The sequence below is a fragment of the Electrona antarctica genome, assembly GCF_951216825.1.
Source record: "Electrona antarctica genome assembly, chromosome: 9".
Classification (NCBI taxonomy): domain Eukaryota; kingdom Metazoa; phylum Chordata; class Actinopteri; order Myctophiformes; family Myctophidae; genus Electrona; species Electrona antarctica.
Window position 1 is genome coordinate 13,383,002 of NC_136790.1, and position 19,941 is coordinate 13,402,942.

At 40.9% G+C, this 19,941-nt stretch overlaps 1 protein-coding gene across 5 annotated transcripts; it reads left to right on the forward strand.

Annotated features, from left to right (window-relative positions):
- The first annotated feature begins 3,550 nt into the window (after nt 1–3,550).
- Nucleotides 3,551–18,381, forward strand: znf362a (zinc finger protein 362a). 5 transcript variants are annotated; one of them, XM_079511318.1, is made up of 10 exons: nt 3,551–3,654; nt 8,057–8,120; nt 9,796–10,051; nt 10,614–10,691; nt 10,789–10,917; nt 14,227–14,551; nt 15,271–15,495; nt 16,595–16,673; nt 16,917–17,075; nt 18,241–18,381. In XM_079511318.1, the coding sequence occupies exons 2-10, from the start codon at nt 8,058–8,060 to the stop codon at nt 18,358–18,360; spliced, it is 1,434 nt and encodes a 477-aa protein (XP_079367444.1). In that variant the 5' UTR covers nt 3,551–3,654; nt 8,057; the 3' UTR covers nt 18,361–18,381. The 5 variants fall into 5 exon arrangements, with proteins under 5 accessions (XP_079367444.1, XP_079367445.1, XP_079367446.1 ...); XM_079511319.1 differs by having other exon boundaries at nt 9,829–10,051; XM_079511320.1 differs by having other exon boundaries at nt 9,835–10,051.
- Nucleotides 18,382–19,941: the final 1,560 nt, after the last annotated feature.

A 19,941-nucleotide genomic window follows, 5' to 3' on the forward strand; every position in this document is an offset into this window, starting at 1 on the left:
CCCATCCCGACCAACCAATACTGGGGTGACAGAGTATGAAAATATATTTTTTCACTTTGACAAATATTCATTATTCACCTCCAAAAATCCAATTTTGTTCATTCAACTGAATGTGTGAATGTGTAATTGCTAGTGAGCGCAACATTGTCATCATGACATAGGCCTACACACGCACACACACACAAACACAATCAGTCGGTCCATATTCAGAGGCACATATAATACACAGGCACACACGCGCACACACACAATCAGTCCGTCCACATTCAGAGCGTTAATTGCGTTTCTCGGCATTGATCGAATACAATGGAGAATTCAACTTGCGGTGACTTTTTCTTCTTCTCTTTATTCTTTTTTTTTGTGGCTTTCGCCTTTATTTTATATTTTTTATGGAGGGACAGACAGTAGGCTGACAGGAAATGGGGAGAGAGATGGGGGAGTGACATGCATTAAAGGCCGTCGGGATCGGGAGTCGAACCCGCGGCACACTGCCAGACTGGATTACCAGCCAAGGTGCCTGGACCGCTTAGCCACGGCCCAGGCCTTTTCTCTTTATTCTATCATTTCTCCAGGTCCGCAGAGAGGTGTGCGGTCCGGTCGTGGACCGTGGTCCGCCTGTTGAGGACCACTGATGTAGGCTATGTATTTGGCCGCGGGTTGCCACCCGCCCCTTAAAATACAGAATCGTCCCTTATTTGAGAATTAAATGATGCGTCCCTTATTGAACCAATAAGGAATGCAGTTTGTTCCTTATTTTCCTAAATAGTCCCTACACGTCAACACTAAATTTAACAATAATGAACAAAACAAAACAAAACACAGGAAATATTAAAGTCAGCACAATTGTTCTAGCGGGAGGCACACAGTACCTAAAGTAGCCTAAACCAGTGGTTCCCAAAGTGAGGTCCGGGGACTCCCAGGGGTCCTTGAGGGAGTTCCAGGGGGTCCCCAGCTAAATGATAGTTTGGAACCAAATGGACCCTTATGGGTCTGTAACTCTGAGTGTACAAATGGAACCAAATGGACCATCAGAGTTAAATTAACATTGCTTTTACAATATGAATTGGGGGTCCCAGAGATAGAAATGCCATTAAATGGGGGTCCGTATACTAATGCATGCAAACTGGTACTTGAAATTAAATGGGTTGAGAATCACTGCGTAAAAATCTTCTCTTATGGGGGTCGCTGGCATGTATTTTCTAATGGGGGTCCGCGGGCTAATTAGTGTCAATTTGGGGGTCCTTGACATGAAAGAGTTTGAGAACCACTGAACTATATTGGTGTATGTTTTCTGTGCCGCATGGGGACTAACATTACTTATATACTGTATAAGATCACAGAAGAACCAAACATTATAGTAGTGTCACAGTTTGATTGATTGATTGATTGATTGATTTATTAACAGTTTGCAGAATTACAGTACATTTCAAGTACAACTCAATACAAAAAACTGTTAACTGTGAGTGGACGACACCATAAAGCATTACACTTGTTTACAATAGGGTCAACCATTTTCAATTCATCAAAAACATTAAGAGACGTACGAATATAAACAACTATATAGTCAACAGCAAATCATCATAGAGGAGGTAAAAAGGGAAAAGAAACATATACAGTGAGGGGTAAAAGGGGTGGGTGGGGGATTCAGATTTTACGGGGGCCAGTTTCGAGTTGCAGCCATCCGTAGGTGCCCTTTGAGAGCAGTTTTGAAGGAGTCAAGCTGGATTTGCATGTCTTAATGACTGTTGGTAGGGCGTTCCACATTTTGGTGGCATAGGAGCGGAATGAATTTAGACCCTTGTTTGTGCCGAATCTGGGTTGCACATGGTTTGTTGAACTCCCTCTGGTGTTGTGGGTGTGGACTTCGTTGACATTAAGGAAGTATTTAGACAGGTACATGCATTATCTTGGTGGTGTAGCGAATCTTGTGGACCAGACCCATTGCAAAATGCTGTACTCTGTCGTCAACCCTAAGCCATTCCAGCCTGTCAAAGTGGGCAGGGGTGAGGTGGGTTCGGGGAGTGAGGCCAAGTAGTAGCCTGACCAGTTTGTTTTGGGAGGTCTGGAGCCTTGTTTTAAGGGCCTTAGAGGTGCTGTGGTACCGTCTAGGAGGTGCATGGATAGTCGAAGAAACCTTGTACGAGGGCTCCTGTTAGGGTCTTCAAGGTGTTTTTGTTGACCAGTGAGGAGATCCTGTATAGGAATCTTGTTCTTTGGTTGACTTTTTTGATTACGTTGGTGGCCATTTTATCACCGGAAAGATTTGCCTCCAGGATGGAACCTAGGTAGGTAATTTCATCTTTTCATGTTCTTCATGTTCAGTTCATTTTCAGTTCTTCATGACCCAAACATCTCCTGAGATCGATTCGGTATGGGACCTTATATTATTTATCATCTTATTTATCCGTGTTTTTACAAGATGTCATGTCAGTAGTATTTCTAATACCTGCCCAATAGCCCACATCTTGGCTGCTGATGTGGGGATAGGTTAGCCTGCTATTTCAGTAGACTATCATAGTTGATTGTTTAATAATGTTGAGTTTTTAAAGTCTAATATAAATATAAATCAATATAATTAAATATTGTGCCCATTTAAAGAACCACTCGGATTCACAATCAGAACTCTTTATGTTGTTATGCTCATTTGGAAAACAAAATTCTACTTCAAAAGTTGTGGATAGCATAAACAATAAGTTAACTTATTGCTTCAACTTATTGCTTCAACTTATTGCTTCAACTTATTGCCGGCCTTGCCACACACGCCTGCACCGCAAGGCCGCGGCAGGCGTAAAGAGTGTCCCTTATTTCAAGATCTCAAAGGTGGCAACCCTACCGCATCCACCCATCTGAAAATGTTTTTGTGCTAGAGTCGACCCCCCAGAAGAGAATCTTTGTGTTATCTTTTTTTATATTATAAACACTTCAAGATAAAAAATAGCAGAGACACACTGTGAGCTTGTATATCTGCTATTTTTGAATAGCCAACGTATAAATCAATGGATATTAAAAGTAGTTACATTTTATTTTGATGCTGTATAAATGTGAAAGGAATGTTTTTAGAAACAGAAATATTCGCACACCTGCCACTTATTTGTAGAACATACTACAGACCCCCCCCCCCCCCCCCCCTTTTTTCAAGGAATATAATGGCTATGATGTCAGTAACATTTTATACTGGCTTATATTACAATGATAGGATATTACATGGATTTATATGAATTCAATTGAAATATATAATCATTTAATTTATAAGGCACATATTTCACACTTTGTGTCGCTATTATTATTGCTTAAACTGGATATAGTGTATGATCATTGATGTTTACAGGGAAGAGAATGTATGGCATCCACATCCATCCTTTGCCTTCTATATGAAATATGGTAAGTTTAAAATACTACACACGTGTAAGGTCTATTATAGCTCAATACAGCACAGCAGCCTACAGTTTTTATATAAAACATATCTAATCTAGCTATATTTGGTATACTTTGGAAAAACAAAATGGGTTAAAAATATCTCGGCTCACTGAATTCTCTATACCTGCAGCACCCAGAAGTGAACAGTAGGCGACCCGGAAGGTCTGAACTACGACAGAAGCAAGCAGAAAGAACAATCTAACCATTTATAAAATACATCTTATATCCAAGGTTCAGGTACGTGTGCACTACTGGATGCAATTCGTTTACATTTTTCTGAGATGCACGGCATTCCAGTGTCGTTTCTTGATCGTTTATGTTTGAGTCGTAAAAAGTTCTAATAAAAAAATACCGTTTCTAGAGCATATTTGAAAAAGACAGTATTTTGCCATTATTGTGCAAACACAATTTTGTGTTATGTGCCACGAAGCGGTTTCCCTGTAGCCTAAGTAAACGTACGGGACTGCAGTTGCCATAATAATAACGCAATGCATTTTGCAAGGCATGATGATTGTTGTAGTAGGAAGTGTCTAGGTTTTTTTTTTTCTTCCTCGAGCCGGGCTATTCAAACCTGCAAATCAAAGTAAACAATCATCCGTACACTTAATGCAAATAAACGGATGGCACATCCCAATGCACCGCGACCATTCGAATTTGTCAGGCAAATAAATGTGCCTTATAATTTCGGATCTGCAGAATATGGCGTCCTGTCCTTATAAAAATAAGACGGGCTGCCATTTTTGTTTTTCTTTTGTCTGAACATTTTTTAATAAACTGTCTGAGAATGTGCAGGGAGAGGCTGTGAAGACAGACGCACCGAGGATGAGGATAGCCTATGGCCTATACTGTATTCTACTGTAGCTAGATGCTCCTATACTGTAGCTAGATGCTCCCGATCAGTTTATTTAGATGTCATGTATTAGTCTTTAGCTGTAGCTGTCTCTTTTAAAGCTCGTAATACATGCTTTCTGATAGGAGAAAGGAAAAGTTAATCCAACTTTCTTCCAGAGCGTTTTCCCCCTTGCACCTCATTTAAAATGCAATTATTTCAGCATGATTGTGAATTTGTGATCTTGTAAAATTGCGTTAATTAAAATAACATTTCCTTTCCGACTTGGACGACAGTTCGTATATACTTCGTTTGATAATTTGGAAATTAAATAATATTTGCCCATGGTTCAGGAATTGTTTAACATAGCCTAATTATAGGTAGCCCCATATGTGCCCTCTCGAGCGTAGGGAGAGGGCACATATGGGGCTAAATTATAGGCTACATGGTTTATTTAGCAGACTAATTGTTATGGTTTATAGCATGTATATCCATAACATATTGTTGAAAGGTTTTATTGTTATTAGAATAGACCTACACGTAACTTGACAACATATAGTCATTGTAAATGGGTCCAAGTTTATTTCTTGTTGCAGTGTTTGTGAATATCAGTAGGCTAACTGACAGGAAATACACTTGGGGTCTTAGACCCCATGTTCCCTTGACAAGGTTATACAATGATCCTCACATTTTATTTTAATACATTTTTATTTCATTTTATGATCCTCACATTTAATCTTGTATGAAAAGCTATTTAGATTTAAGTAATGCATACTGTACTATTGTGTTTCAAAAAAATGTATTAGTTGTCGAATGTCGACACACCTGGCCTGTCTCACAATCAGGAGCTATATAGGGGAACTGGCCCCAATACAATGACCACCCAGCTATTTTCACATAGTAAACGTTTACTTAATACTTAAAAAAACAAAAAAAACAAAAAAATCTAAGTGAAATATGCCCCCCTTCCCCCAAAGGGGAAAAAAATAGACAAAGACGTCATATCAGAAGCAGCCAACTATCTTGACTTTTCAGCTTGTTTCCCAGAGGCAAAGAGCCTGAAACTGACACCCATTGGCATCATTAGAGAAATATTCTTTGGGGTTTGTGTTCATATGCCTGGACCTATCGTTTGTGTTTGTCTTGGCTCTTAGAAATGTACTGTGCTATGCTTCTGCTAAGTCAAACAGACTTTGGTATGGTCAACGCTGCCAAAACATACAATGTAGAATGTCGTATAAAGAAATTCACGAGGCTTGGAAGAAGAAAAAAAGAGACAGAAAATCTATGGAAAGAAAGAAATTAAGATCACGGCTTTATGAGCAAGCAACTCTCTCTGCCTTGGAGACAGGTAGGCCTAGCAAGAAAAAAACATCTGATTGATCAACTATTACGTAGATTTTTTCCTTTCAAATGTATTGCATGTCTTCTATTAGAGTCCATATCATATAACGTATCTTTGCTCTGAGTGCTATTGAAGTCGGTCCAAGCGCAAGGGCCAAGCAATTATGAATGACACACAATCTTATTTTTGTTTATGGTACCCTATTCCTAATACCTTTTACGTTATCGCTGTACTCTTATTTTTTGTTATTGTTGTTTTCTTTATTTGTACTATCTTTTTCTTTTTTTTTGTCATTGTGCAGTACTGCCAATGACAACTGAATCTCCCTCGTGGTGGGATCAATAAAGGCCTATCTTTCTATATAAAAACTGTACATTAAGTTGGATTTACTGACCTCAGCAATTGCGATTAGACGCACCTCGTATCATTCAGTTGACAGGTCATGTTGATGTTGTATTCTGAGGTGACGTCTCCCGTTTCCCCTGACATGAGGTTGTCTTTTGGGGCCTATATGGAGAGGAGGAGTCAGTCAGATTATGAGCTGAGCCCTGTTGGTTGAGCATTTCTGTTCTCTCAGATAACGGTTTAACAGATAATAAGTGTTTCATATACAGTACACACACACACACAAACGGCTATCATGCATTAGTGTAGTTGGAAATCCTGAGGAAAAGGTTGCAAAAAAGTGGATTGATCATTTTACGGGGTTCTCCAGGGGGTCCATACCAAATCCTTCCCTATACAAAATCTCTTTGCTGCAAATGGTCCATCCATTGATTGATTGATTGATTGAAGAATTTATTAACAGTTTGCAGAATTACAGTACATTTCAAGCACAAACTCAATACAAAGGCTGTTAACTGTGAGTGGACGACCCAATTAAGCATTACACTTGTTTCCAATAGGGTCCACCATGTTCAAATCATCAAAAACATTTAGAGACGTACAAATAGACACTTCTATATAGACAGAACAGGAATTCATCATAAAGGAGGTAAAAAGGGAAAAGAAACATATACAGTGAGGGAAAAAAAGGGGTGGGCGGTGGGGGGGATTCACGTTCAGCTCCGTTAATTTGTTTGTTTTCCTTGGAGGAGCTGCGTTGGGTCCCCAAGTCGGCTCCGTGGCCGTACCTTGAGTTGGCTGTTGGCCGTGACCGTCCATACAATAGATACTTGTAGAACTTGTAGAACGGCTATTTTGGCAGAATGTGCACTGTTCACATATTATGACATGCCCAGCTTAGGGAAGCTGGGTTGGTTAACCCATTTTGACCTGAGATCAGATTCTGAAAATGTCTTCTACATCCTGACAGTTTTCTGAAAAAGCTATGTTTCTATGTCAGTGGTTCTTCGATTTTTCAATAGCTAAAGCATAACATAATTCTAACACCAAAAGGGGTTCCCACCCAAAATGGGTTTAGTGGTTAAGAACGTCTTGCCTGTTATCTGTGGGCAACCCTGATGAAGTTTTGACTCAGACAAAGTGTTAGGATAATGGCCTGGTCTATAGTTAGCTTTAGCGTGGCTGGAAACAAAACACTCATCTTGCTCTCGGAAAAGGATGAAATACTGTAACATATTTTTTAAAATACAACATGACATCATCTCACATTATGGTATCAGTACAGCGGCTATGAGCAACTCCTGCCATGCCAGATCACTTAACCACATGAACCTTAGCGTTGCTATTCTGGACAGAACAGTCAGAAACAAATGGCTGATGTACAAGATCTCAACGCGATGTGTGGTGAGCTTGAAGATTGTCTATTTTCACAAAGAGATTTTGTTTAGAGGGAGGGGGGGTGCCAGGTATAGACCCTTGAGGGACTCTGGTCAACGAGGTATAGGGTTTAAACCCCATACGTGGTTGAGCGGAGTCCTTCTGGGCCATTTACTAGTTTTTCTGTTTTCTGTTTTTGCTGAAAATAGCCGTTCTACAAGGTTCGCATACACGGTTTTCCCCCCAATGCGGCTGCTTGGGTTTAAAGGGGAAAACCACCCATTTTCAACATTTTACTATGTCATTAATATACCTTAGAGCTGTTGTGTGGAATAATAAAAAAGTCCCCCCATTCTGTGTTTCCTAGAACTGTATGAAAAAATCATTAACATGGTGAAACGCATCTTGATGACATCATCAAGATGTGTTTCACCATGTTAATGATTTTTTTCAGACCTCTAGTTCTAGGAAACACAGAATCGGGGGGACCTTTTTATTATTTCCACACAACAGCTCTAAGGTATATTAATGACATAGTAAAATGTTGAAAATGAGTGGAATGCCCCTTTAAGTGGCTAATTGTTTTTACGATCCCACCATTTGGCGTTTAGTTTGATCTTAGATACAGTGTCTGATCAAAATGACATTCACCTACAGAGATGAAGCGTTCACCTACAGAGATGAAGCGTTCACCTACAGAGATGAAGCCAAATAATCATGTGTCACTTGTTTCTTGATTCCAGGATGGCTGAACCTCGCTTTAACAATCCATATTTCTGGCCTCCACCTACTGCCATGCCTAGCCAGGTAAGTGACTGAGAGACACTGTGTTTCTGTGTATGTTCTGTGCATGTTATCATGCTGGGCAGGAGATCCACGGAAGCATACAGAATTATGAGTGTTCACAGTAAGCAGTGTTAAGAATTATTTACTTGTGTTTTATTGTATTTTTGAGTGGTGCAACCACTCCCTTACGGAGCTATGTGTGTGCCTGGGTGCCTGGCTGGGTAGCTGGGTGCCTGGGTATGAGCACGAAAATAGCATGGTTGTTTGTCACCACCTGTGCGCAACCTAACACACGCACATATTAACTGTATATATGATGATTTCGGGTGTGCCAGTACAGTACAGTGACAGTACAGTACAGTAGAGGGACCCCCACACGGTAACTCTGTCATTTCTCTACTGTTTCGGACGTGGGGTGGCTCGCCGGAACCGGGTCGGCACTCTGGCCGTGATCCTGTGGGTCTGGAACTTCCGGGGACCCCACGGGGACCCCCACACAGAGTTGCACCACTCACTTCACATGGGTGTGATTTTTATTTTATGTGCAGTATTTAACCACTTTAATATACCCTATGTACTCGATTGACCATTGCATTTTTTACACGTGAGTGCAGTTAGAACCTTTCCATTGCATCTTATGAGAGGCAGGGTTCTTGTGCTGCCGGAATGCGTACGCATGCTGTTGCTTATCAGTGTGACGTCGTCTGTTAAGGCGTCTATTGGCTATTTCTTGCAAAATGTTTGCCCTAGAATAGCACTATGGGGTATCATATACAGTAGGATAGTTCTTGCTCCTCAGGAACATTCAAGGGAGTTCTGGATACACACATGGGTTAAAGTTCTCAGTCACCACAACTGAATTCAGTCATTTGGATTCCATAGAAGTCAGCATGTCTTCTATGGCAGTGGTTCCCAAACTCTTTCATGTCAAGGACCCCCAAATTGACACTAATGAGCCTGCGGACCCCCATTTGAAAAGGTATGCCAGAGACCCCCATAAGAGAAGATTTTTACGGCTCTAGCAGTGAGTCTCAACCCGTTTAATTTCAAGGACCCCCAGTTTGATGTGCATTAGTTAGTCTACGGACCCCCATTTAATAGCATTTCTATCTCTGGGACCCCCAATTCATATTGTAAAATCAATGCTAATTTAACTCGGAGAGCGTACAAATGGAACCAACGGGTTTGTAACCCGTTGGTTACAAACTATCATCTAGCTCATGGGTCCCCCCTGGAACTCCCTCAAGTACCCCCAGGGGTCCCCACTTTGGGAACCCATGTTCTATGGAAGCATGTCATGCACCAAAAATAGGCTACGCCGGTAGATAGCTAATTGTCTGTTATTAAAGAGCATTTGAAGTGGTCTAACTACAGCAATATAATGCTCAATCTCACCATCAATCTGCAATTCAACTGGTTGGTTGTATGGCTACCAAAACATAATAATTCTACATGTTGTGCTAATCTTTTATGAGACACAACGCATAGTATATCAGTGTTCCTTTTACGCTCTTTCACAAATGGCATATTAGGACTCACTTGGCCTAACACACATTTATTTTTTTCCAGTCGTGAGATTACATTTTTTGCTTTAATCCATGGATACATTGTCAAGTAGTGTCCACTAGAGGGCACCAGAGTAGCATGAATGACACTCTGAACTGATGGCTATTCTACGTTGTTTCCTGGCTGTCAGCTGGATAACCTAGTCTTGATCAATAAAATCAAGGAGCAGCTGATGGCAGAGAAGATCAGACCCTCTCACCACCTGCCCCTCACCAACGCCCCCTCCCAGCAGCCTCTACTGATCCCCACGCAGCAGACGGAGGGAGGCCAGCACGGCATGTCCGCTCCCAAAGCGCCGCAGATGACACCGCCGGGACTCCACGGCCACAACCAGTCTCAGCCCGACATCGCCCTGCACGCCCGCCCTGCCTCCAGCTCCGTCACAGGTATGTTTCTCGGAATATCCACCTTTCCACTATCGTTGATTCATATATCTATGAAGCAACCCTCTGTCAACCCACCCAATCAACCCACCTTGGTGTGCTTTGTGACGTGCGTAAAATATACCCATACTTCAGATATGTTTTTGTATATACATACTATGTCCATTCTGTGCCAACTTATTACTCCACCTCCAGTCCTGTGGAATAGAAAAGATAATTTCTGTGATCACCTACTGTATTATATACTTAAGCAATATTACACGAGAGGGTGTGTGGGTTAACGTGATTATTCCCACGACAGTGATGCGGTCAGGAACGAGACGAAGTCGAGTTCCGCAAGCATCACTGAAGTGGCAATAATCACGTTAAACCACACCCTCGAGTGTAATATTACAATTATACAACAGTTACCCTTAAAACTAAGAAAATCGCTGAATAAATATATATTTTTAATGACAGGTGTAGTCACTACGAACACAAATGTCCCAAGAAACTAGCTAGCCTAGCCACCGAGTTTGCTAGCACTCTGGGGAAAAAAAGCAGCTGAATTCTTTGTTTTGATTAGGTGGTGAATGGTGCTGGTTTAACCCACGGCTAGAAGGCCGTTTCAACCAATCAGATTGCTTCCTCGAAACGACCTGTGGTATACTATGCTGTATATTCACATACATAAGTTTTTCTGTATGTTATTACAATGTGTAACTGTTTCTGCCCCCGGGGGTATGAATGGTGTATTACAGGACGTATTCTGGGAGATGTCAACTTGAATCTGGACGATAAGGCGGCTATTAAAGCTAGAGGGTTGTGGGAAGACTGGCATCTGCGGCAAATCATCGACCAACCGTCGTCTAGAGTGAACCACCTTTCAGGTAATGTAATCGTGTCACAGTTCGGTCCAGAGCTGTCTGATATAAAATGTCTTTTTATTTTTTTTACCCAGGGAAGTAGCTGAGCACAGGTGCTCATTTTCAGCAACGCCCTGCACATAGAAACACACAGACAGACACACACACACGCACACGCACGCACACACATTAAAACCTGGGAGCTGACCAGTACAAACACAGATTGGGGCTGTGTAATAAAGTCTCTGTTAGCAGTCAATAATGTGACTAGCAATTACATCTCAAAATATACATATATACACAAATCAAATCAAAACAATTATAGGATTGTTTAAACACAGCTAATGTAGGTCGCTGGGGACATCAGGCTTTTTTGCCGTTCATAAATCAGTTACATGCATTAGAGTAAAGCATCATTCTTTTTTTTCTACCGTCAATAGCATCCATCCAATATATCATGTGCGTGGCATCGGGGAGGCGGGGATGCCCAAATATCCCTATTGCGGGATTAGATTCATTTAATTTGTTTTTAAAATTTAGAATGAAAAATCCAATTAGTCAATAATATGAGGGGGTGGCCAAGCAAAGTGCCTTTTTGGGCCACGGGCCAATTTCCCATGTAGATCATGTACCTCTTGTGCCAATATGATTAAAACGGACACTTTTCATAATTCACACACAGACAAAGAGTATAGAATACGATCTTTAACCTGTAACACGAGTCACGACACACGTGATTTATCTCCTGTTGTGCCCATGCAACAAACATTATATTGGTCAAACATCCCGCAAACTGAAAATCAGGCTCAATGAACACAGAAGCAGCATTAAACAGGCTGACATCACGTCACCCGTGGCACGCCACTTCTGTGAACATGGCCATAAAGTTGAAGACTTGAAATGTATAGGCATTGAGAAGGTATGGCTCAACCGCAGAGGTGGTAACCATGACAAATTACTGCTACAAAGGGAATGCTATTGGATATACTGTTTAAAAACTCTTTTTCCTTTGGGCATGAATGAGGAATGTAACATGTCTCGCCCAAAAAGGCACTTTGCCTGGCCACCCCCTCATATTATTGACTAATTGGATTTTTCATTCTAAATTTTAAATTAAATTAATCTAATCCCGCAATAGGGATATTTGGGCATCCCCGCCTCCCCGATGCCACGCACATGATATATTGGATGGATGCTATTGACGGTAGAAAAAAAGAATGATGCTTTACTCTAATGTATGTAACTGAATTATGAACGGCAAAAAAAGCCTGATGTCCCCAGCGACCTACATTAGCTGTGTTTAAACAATCCTATAATTGTTTTGATTTGTGTATATATGTATATTTTGAGATGTAATTGCTAGTCACATTATTGACTGCTAACAGAGACTTTATTACACAGCCCCAATCTGTGTTTACCCACCGGGTGTGATATGAGGTGATTAGCGGTGATTTTCCATCATGTCACCACTCCTTTAAAAGGAACCTACATTCAGTCACACTCCACACTGATGAAGGCTGGATAGCCGAAACGTTTGTCCTTGGGTTTCAAATATGAAATAAACTATTTGAACTACAGTCTTGGTGTGTGCGACCCGCTACCCTTTATTTTGATATGTTTTGAACGGGTGGCGCACCTATAGTCAGAGCGCGGTGGTCATATGAAGATTGATTAAATGTATTGATGGAATATACTGTACAGACAGACAGGGAATGGGGAGAGAGAGACGGGGAGTGACACGCCGCAACGGTGGTCGGGATAGGGACTCGAACCCGCAACACGGCATTGTCAGGCTGCAATGGAACCTATAGGTGCCCAAAGCGCTAGGCCAGCAGTCTGGGCCGTGCTTTAATGTTGTACTATTTAAATTATTATTTTTACAAACTTGTAGCTGCCCTTTAGCTATTATTAATGGATTATTAACTATATATTTTTTTTATTCCTAGATCAGTGGTCTTCAAACGTTTTAATTTCAAGGACCCACATAACTCATACAAATGGAACCAAATGTGCATTTTACACTCCGAGTTACAGACCTGTAAGACCTGTAAGACCCCCCCCCTCAAGAAAACCTGAGGGTCCCGGGACCCCACTTTGATAACCACTGTGCTAGATTTAACCCATTTTGGGGCCGGAACCCCTTTTGGTGTTAGAATTATGTTATGCTTTTTAGCTAGTGAAAAATAGCAGATCTACAAGCTCATAGCGCGCTACAAGCTTGTAGGTCTTCTATTTTTTTTTAAATCGAAGAACCACTGACATAGAAACATAGCTTTTTCAGAAAACTGTCAGGATGTAGAAGACATTTTTAGAATCTGATCTCAGGTCAAAATGGGTTAAAGTTGTGGGTATCGGTAAGGAAACAATGGTTTCAGTACATCATTAATAAGGTGCGGTGTGTATTGCGCTCTTGGTGGCATTCAGCCGTTTGCGTGAGTCAGTCATCAAATTTGCTTAGTTAAATGGGCAGCCGACTAGTTGGGGAGAGGGGGGGAGGGAGTTGAGAGGGAGAGCTAGTTCAGAGAGTGAGAGAGAGAGAAGACACTTTTTCAATTATTTAATGGAATGCACTCATCGATTGAGATGACAAGACATCCTTTTATTTATAATGGCTGCCATAGCTCCTGTAGCAAGTTTTGTGGGAGAGATGTAGAAAGAAAAAGTGAGAGGGAGCTCACTTGTTAACCTAATCACTGGCACTTCACATTATTTTATGGAAAGCACTTAATTCTGACCAATGAAAATCACATTTAATGTCACAGTTGCAAGAACAAAACTCACTTGTCTTGTCAAACAAAAACTACGTTCATTACACATGAATGACATGATTACATTACCTGTCTCTATGTGACGGACAGTGTGTTTGCAGCAGCTTTCAACACATTTTAACAGATCGCTCGACATGTACAAGACAGCTTGCTGTGTTCGGGCCTTAACACGCCCATACTGTTTTCTTTTCTGTCAGTGTTGAAAGTTGTGGGCGTAGTTTAAGCTTTCTACTGTATGTTCAGCTTGAAAGTTGAAACCGGTTTTAAGCTGACATTTAAATGTTCTAAAAAACACCTTTGCCTGATTGAGGCAACATTTATGTGGATGGATAACAGAATACACGATTGCATGCTTTTTTTATGGTTCATTAACCCCCGTTGACTATTGATGAATCCATTAATCGTTACTATTGGGTATTTTCACTATTTTGGAATGTTTTACAGTTCAGTTTTTAGTTTTTCCAAAAAGAATATTGGGACAAATTTCACCTATATTATTATGACTTGCCTAAAACAGGGATGGCAGATAAATGACTCCCTCCCTCTTCACCTCCATATCGATCAGGTGTGGCACTGGCATCCAGGACCGGTAACCTCTGCCCTTCGGAGGTCATCACCCCGACCACGCCCACCTCCAGTGGCCAGAGCCGGCTCTGTGGAGCGCCCTCACCTCACTTCATCTCAGGGCTGTCCTGTATCAATGGGCTAGATCCTGGCAAAAGCAACTGCAGCCTTGCCGGGCTCCTGGGGCCTCCTCCCAAACAGGAGCGAGGCCGCAAAAAGATAAAAGCGGAGAACGGGTCTTCTCCTCTATTAGTGGTGCCGTATCCCATCCTCGCACATGGCAACGACCAGTGTGTTACCATTACAGCCAAACAAAAAACCTACAGGTAGGAGAGACAAGTCAAATGTTCCCTTTTGCTGGCAATTCTGTTTTCCTGGTGTTTGCTCTGCAGGAGGCTAGCCGCTATCGGAGTGGCTGGAGCTAATCTTGCAAACCGATGGTCCCTTCAGCCCAAACCTTCTTGTGCACTCTGCCAGTAGGCCACAGAAGTACCTCCACTATTTGCTTTTCCACATGATTTATACTTAATATTTAACTTTCATTTGATAATGGAAGTCAACAGGGCTCTAATTAGGCTAAAACCTTGCCCAATGATATAGATGGCCTGATTATAGACCGAAACGTTGTGATTTCCCATTAAAAGCCTTTTTACTGCATTTGAAGACGGTGTGCGGGAGATTTTTCCTTTTTCAGTGCGTCGGGCCATCGCTTGGTCTTCTCCTACGCACCTGGTGTGCAAGAGACTTGCTTTTTACTGAAATCTTGCCAAAATTTGGAGTCCTACATCATAGATGCAGTATGTCATCGGTGACATTAAATGACTGATGTCACAGGTTGGCCACCTGAAGTTCGAGATCCACGTGATTCAACGTTTTACATGCATGAATAGTAGAAAGTAATGAAATGGTTTCAAATGAAACCAAAGGGTCCATTTGGTTTCATTTGTAACTTTTTGTATACATACTTTATAATATAATAATGAGTGCGTGCTTATGTGTCTGCTTTGTGTGTTTATTTTTTGTTTGGTTTTTTTGCTACCGACAGGTGTAAAGTTTGCCCTTTGACCTTCTTCTGCAAGTCAGACATGCAGCTCCACTCCAAAATCCACATCGAACCAAAGGCCCACAAGTGTCCTCACTGCACCAAGACCTTTGCCAATTCATCGTATCTGGCCCAGCACCTCCGCATACACCTCGGTGTTAAACCTTATCACTGCTCCTACTGTGAGAAATGTTTTCGCCAGCTCTCCCATCTACAGCAGCACACCAGGTCTCATTTTTATTTACACTCATTATTCCAGTTTCTATCACAAAAATCTATACTGTGATCATAGTCTTGGTTTGTATGGTTCTGCGTTAGAACAATATTGTTTATGTGCTGGTTTATCGTTTTTCTTCCTCTTTTGCTTTATCATGAGATAATACATTGTAGACAGAGACATCATGCCATTTGTCAGAATTGTTTCAAGTGTATCAACTTCCCAAGGAATATGACTCTGAGAAATGCTAACATTCCATCAAATCTAAACTATGAAAGGCTGCATTGTCGTACAACGGTGTTGCACGCCAGAGTTTACAGTGCGACACTATGAGCTTGATATCTGGTATACAATGGAGCATAAATTAGGTGCTACACAGAACCTATCCTTTTCCTCATTTTAACACTACTCTAGGTTGCTTTTTGGGATTTGTTTTCTTTCTTTTTTCAATAAGGTTTTTTTTAAATGTCACCTGTTATGGCCAAAATGGCATACACAGTCTAATGGAGAACTTGTCAATTACTATAAGAACTACTATCCCATGAACGACATGGCAGCCGTTACCCAATAACCCGCTTCCTTTCACAAAATTAGCCCTACTTCACCATTTGATAATGTTTTGGGACTGTGTGCCAAAGGATTTTCAGATTTTGGGTGTGATGATCCATACATGGTGGCGTGTATTTATTCAGAGAGGTTTTGCTAAGGAAAATGAGCAAAACCTCAGTCAATTACAGTCACACACTGATGTTTAAAAGTGGCACTTCATAAATTCTTTGTTTGTCACCGACACCGAGTAAAGTCATTTGAGGCTAGTGCTCACTAATTACAGTGTTTAAGCAAGAATGTAGCAACAAAGTTAAATCTATAGTATGTGTTGTAGCATGCTTATAGCACAGCATATGTTTCTGCTTGCATGGAAGGAAACTCCCAGTATTGCCTCTTAAGCTTTCTAGGATTAGCTGAAAATCTTTTCCGAATCAGCGAATAGTGGAGCCATTTTATGATGAGATGCTGAGAGGTTGTTGTCTTTGGCCTCTGTTTTGATTAAACGTAAAAAGGCCTGTAATGTTTTGGCTAAAATCGTATCACTGTTTCCATTTCCTTCAGAATCCACACGGGAGACCGTCCTTATAAATGTCTCCATCCAGGATGTGAAAAAGCTTTCACTCAGCTCTCTAATCTGCAGGTAAATCATTTTCGTCAGAGGGCCGTTCTGCCTCTTCTCCCTTCACTGTGCAAAGTGTGCATTGTTTTTCTCAACCTGTACAACGGTTCATGTTATTCACTACTTCAGCTGACTAATGATATGAGATGCACCTGTGGGCTTTTGTGAAACAGTAGACGTGCTGCAAATCCCTCTAAAAAACGAAAGGTTTTGTGGCGTCGTATGAGTCAGAGTGTGTAATTGTGTTTTCTCTCCATGCAACAGTCTCACCAGAGACAACACAACAAAGACAAGCCTTTCAAGTGTTCCAACTGTTACCGTGCCTACTCAGACTCGGCCTCACTGCAGATCCACATGTCTGTACACGCCATCAAGAACGCCAAGGCGTACTGCTGCAGCATGTGTGGTCGAGCGTACACTTCAGTGAGTTAAGCCCCATTTATATATATATATGGTAAAATAAGATTGTAAAATGGTGCTTTTATATAGTGCGCAGACATGCCTACATTGTGCATGACATTCACCCATTCACGGAGGAAACCATGCGAGGCGCCAACTGGCTCATCCGGAGCAGATCAGTATCTTGCTCAAGGACATTTCGATCCCTTATCAAGGGGGAGCCAGGGATCAAATGGAGACTCTTCCAAATCGTGAGCGGCTGCGCTACCAACAAAAACGATGGATAAACACATTTCATCCACTGTTTTACCCCTGTAAACCTGTGATGTGTAACCAGCTCAGTGGCCTTGCAGTTAGAGTGTCTGTCCTGAGATTGAGAGGTCTGGCTGTGATCCCTGGCCGGGTCATACCAAAGACACTATAAATTCGGGGGGCACGATTATGAAATTATGACCGATATCCAATCTCCGATTATTTGCAGGATCATATCTGCCGATACCGATATTCAACCAACCATAAGCAGTAGGGGCTTGGCCCAAAGCCTGTTAATAAAGTATTCAGTCAATCAATACAAAACATATACTCTTTTCCAAGTGTCTGTTTTCACAACTGAATGACTACTGAATGAGATGAGTACACAAATTAAATGTATTATTTTTGCTGGTGAAAATCGATTAAATAATCGGTATTATCTTTTAGACCATTCCGATACCGATATGGCATTTATATGGCCGATTCCGATTATGCTACCGATTTAATTAATCGTACTATAAATGGGACCAGTGGGACCCTGCTTGGCACTCAGCATCAAGGGTTAGATTGGGTGAGGAGTGTAAGTCCCTCCGACATACTAGTGTCATGTCCAGGTGTACTTGTAGCTACCTCACGCTACAGAAACAGGAGATATACATCAAACCTGTGATGTGACAATAAAGTTGTAATAAATTCTGATTCTGATACACTAGTATTGGGTGCTGAAAATACATGATCTACAAGCTCAGCTACACCATCGTATGGCGGAATATAAAATTTGCATCACACTTTTTTAAAAATGTCATATCAAATCTTTTATAGTATAAACTGTTTTATAGTATAAAATTGTGGCCGGAGGAATTGTTTACTGAAAAGTACTTTGTGGGACTGGCAGCAGGTGTTGATGTTGACGGCTGTTCTCTGTCCCATTCTTCAGGAAACCTATCTTATGAAGCACATGTCCAAACACACGGTGGTGGAACACCTGGTGAGTCATCACTCTCCACAGCTGAGGACGGACTCCCCCAACATCCCTATCCGGATCTCCCTCATCTAAAGAGACATCCCCGTCCTGACCCCTCTGGCATCCACTCTCCTCTGACACATTCTGTTTTTCCCTACCCTACAGTCAGAGTAAAAAATGGTGAGATTGTGCTTGTACCTTGTGGAGAGGGACCTTTTTTTTTAACCACTTAAGCCCTATTTTATGTTGTCATGCGTCTCACAATGCGTCGCATTGCAATGCGTTGTGACCTAGTAGATCGGCTATTGTTGCTATTTTGGAAAATGTGAAATTTCGTGAACATTCCCAAAATAGATGTGCCAGTTTTCAAAGTGGTTAATGGGTATTTGCTTTCTTGCCAGGTATGATAATTATTGGGGACATCCAAAGATGATTTTCTCAGCACTTTCAGGCCAGAAGTTTTTTTGGCCAAAACGGTTATTTTAGTCTTCTGTCTAACTACACATAAAAAATAGTTAATGCTCCAGGCAGCTACATGTAACATGTTGAACTGTTGTGTTAAAAAGGATCATTTTTGCTTTTTATATACAGAAGTCCTTTTTCTGTCTTTACTCAAGTCTTTGCAAAGGTATATTTGCATTAGAAAACGTGTCTTCCTTTAGCTAGGATAAGTGACCATAAAGATGAATATACCAATTGTATTCATGCAAACTGTGCCACTTTTATGTCGATATCTTGAATACTTATTTGTCAATATTTTTACTCTCAACCATATATTTTGTTGTGTTGTGTGAAGAAGAAGCAAAAATGCTTACGGCAATCCTTGTGAGTTCGCAAATTTAATCTGGAATTGGTATTTCTTGAATCAAGTTTTAAAAGTGTTAGAACTCACTTAATTTATAAGTACTGCCATGTAGTGATAATAAAAAAGACCTGAGCACTGAAAGGATAGAAATCCTTTTATAGCCTGGCTTACTGGTGTGAGCCGCTAACCTGACTCCGCCAGATGGGGCAGCAGAGAGTCAGGTTAGTGAGCCGCACCAAGACACTCAACAATACTGAGTCGATGATTCTCCCAGTGTTACATTCCAGTATTAGTATTATTAATGTGATGAACATGAGAGCATATGCTTTCCTATAAGTGCTACCATTCTTAAATCACATTGTGTTCTTTGTTAAAAAAGAAATAAATAGAAAAATAGAAATGGAAAAAGAAATCATCTTTTATGTGTGCTGGTCAAGAGTCCCCGGGAATGTAATATTGTTTTTATACCCCCTCTTCTTCCAAAGTTCATGCTAATATTTATAAATATTGTACTATTATTATTACATCGAATGATGCACTGTACCTTTTGTCCATTTTGTACTTAATTAGAATATGCACAGTAAAAATGTAATGGCAAGACCAAAACGTCAGTAAACCAATTGATGAAAAAATATGTTTTAAGTTAATGATGAAATTGCTCTCTTGGGCGTTTCAAGTATCATTACATAAAGACATCCTTGTTTAAGTATTCATTCTTTTGGAATGTTCATTTTACTTACATATTAACATTTCTTGCCATTTTATATGCATTTAAGCCTTAACTCATTTTAGGGTTCACCGTACATTTATTATTACATTACATTTGCTTTATATGTCACAGCATGATATATACTGTAAATAAAGTATAT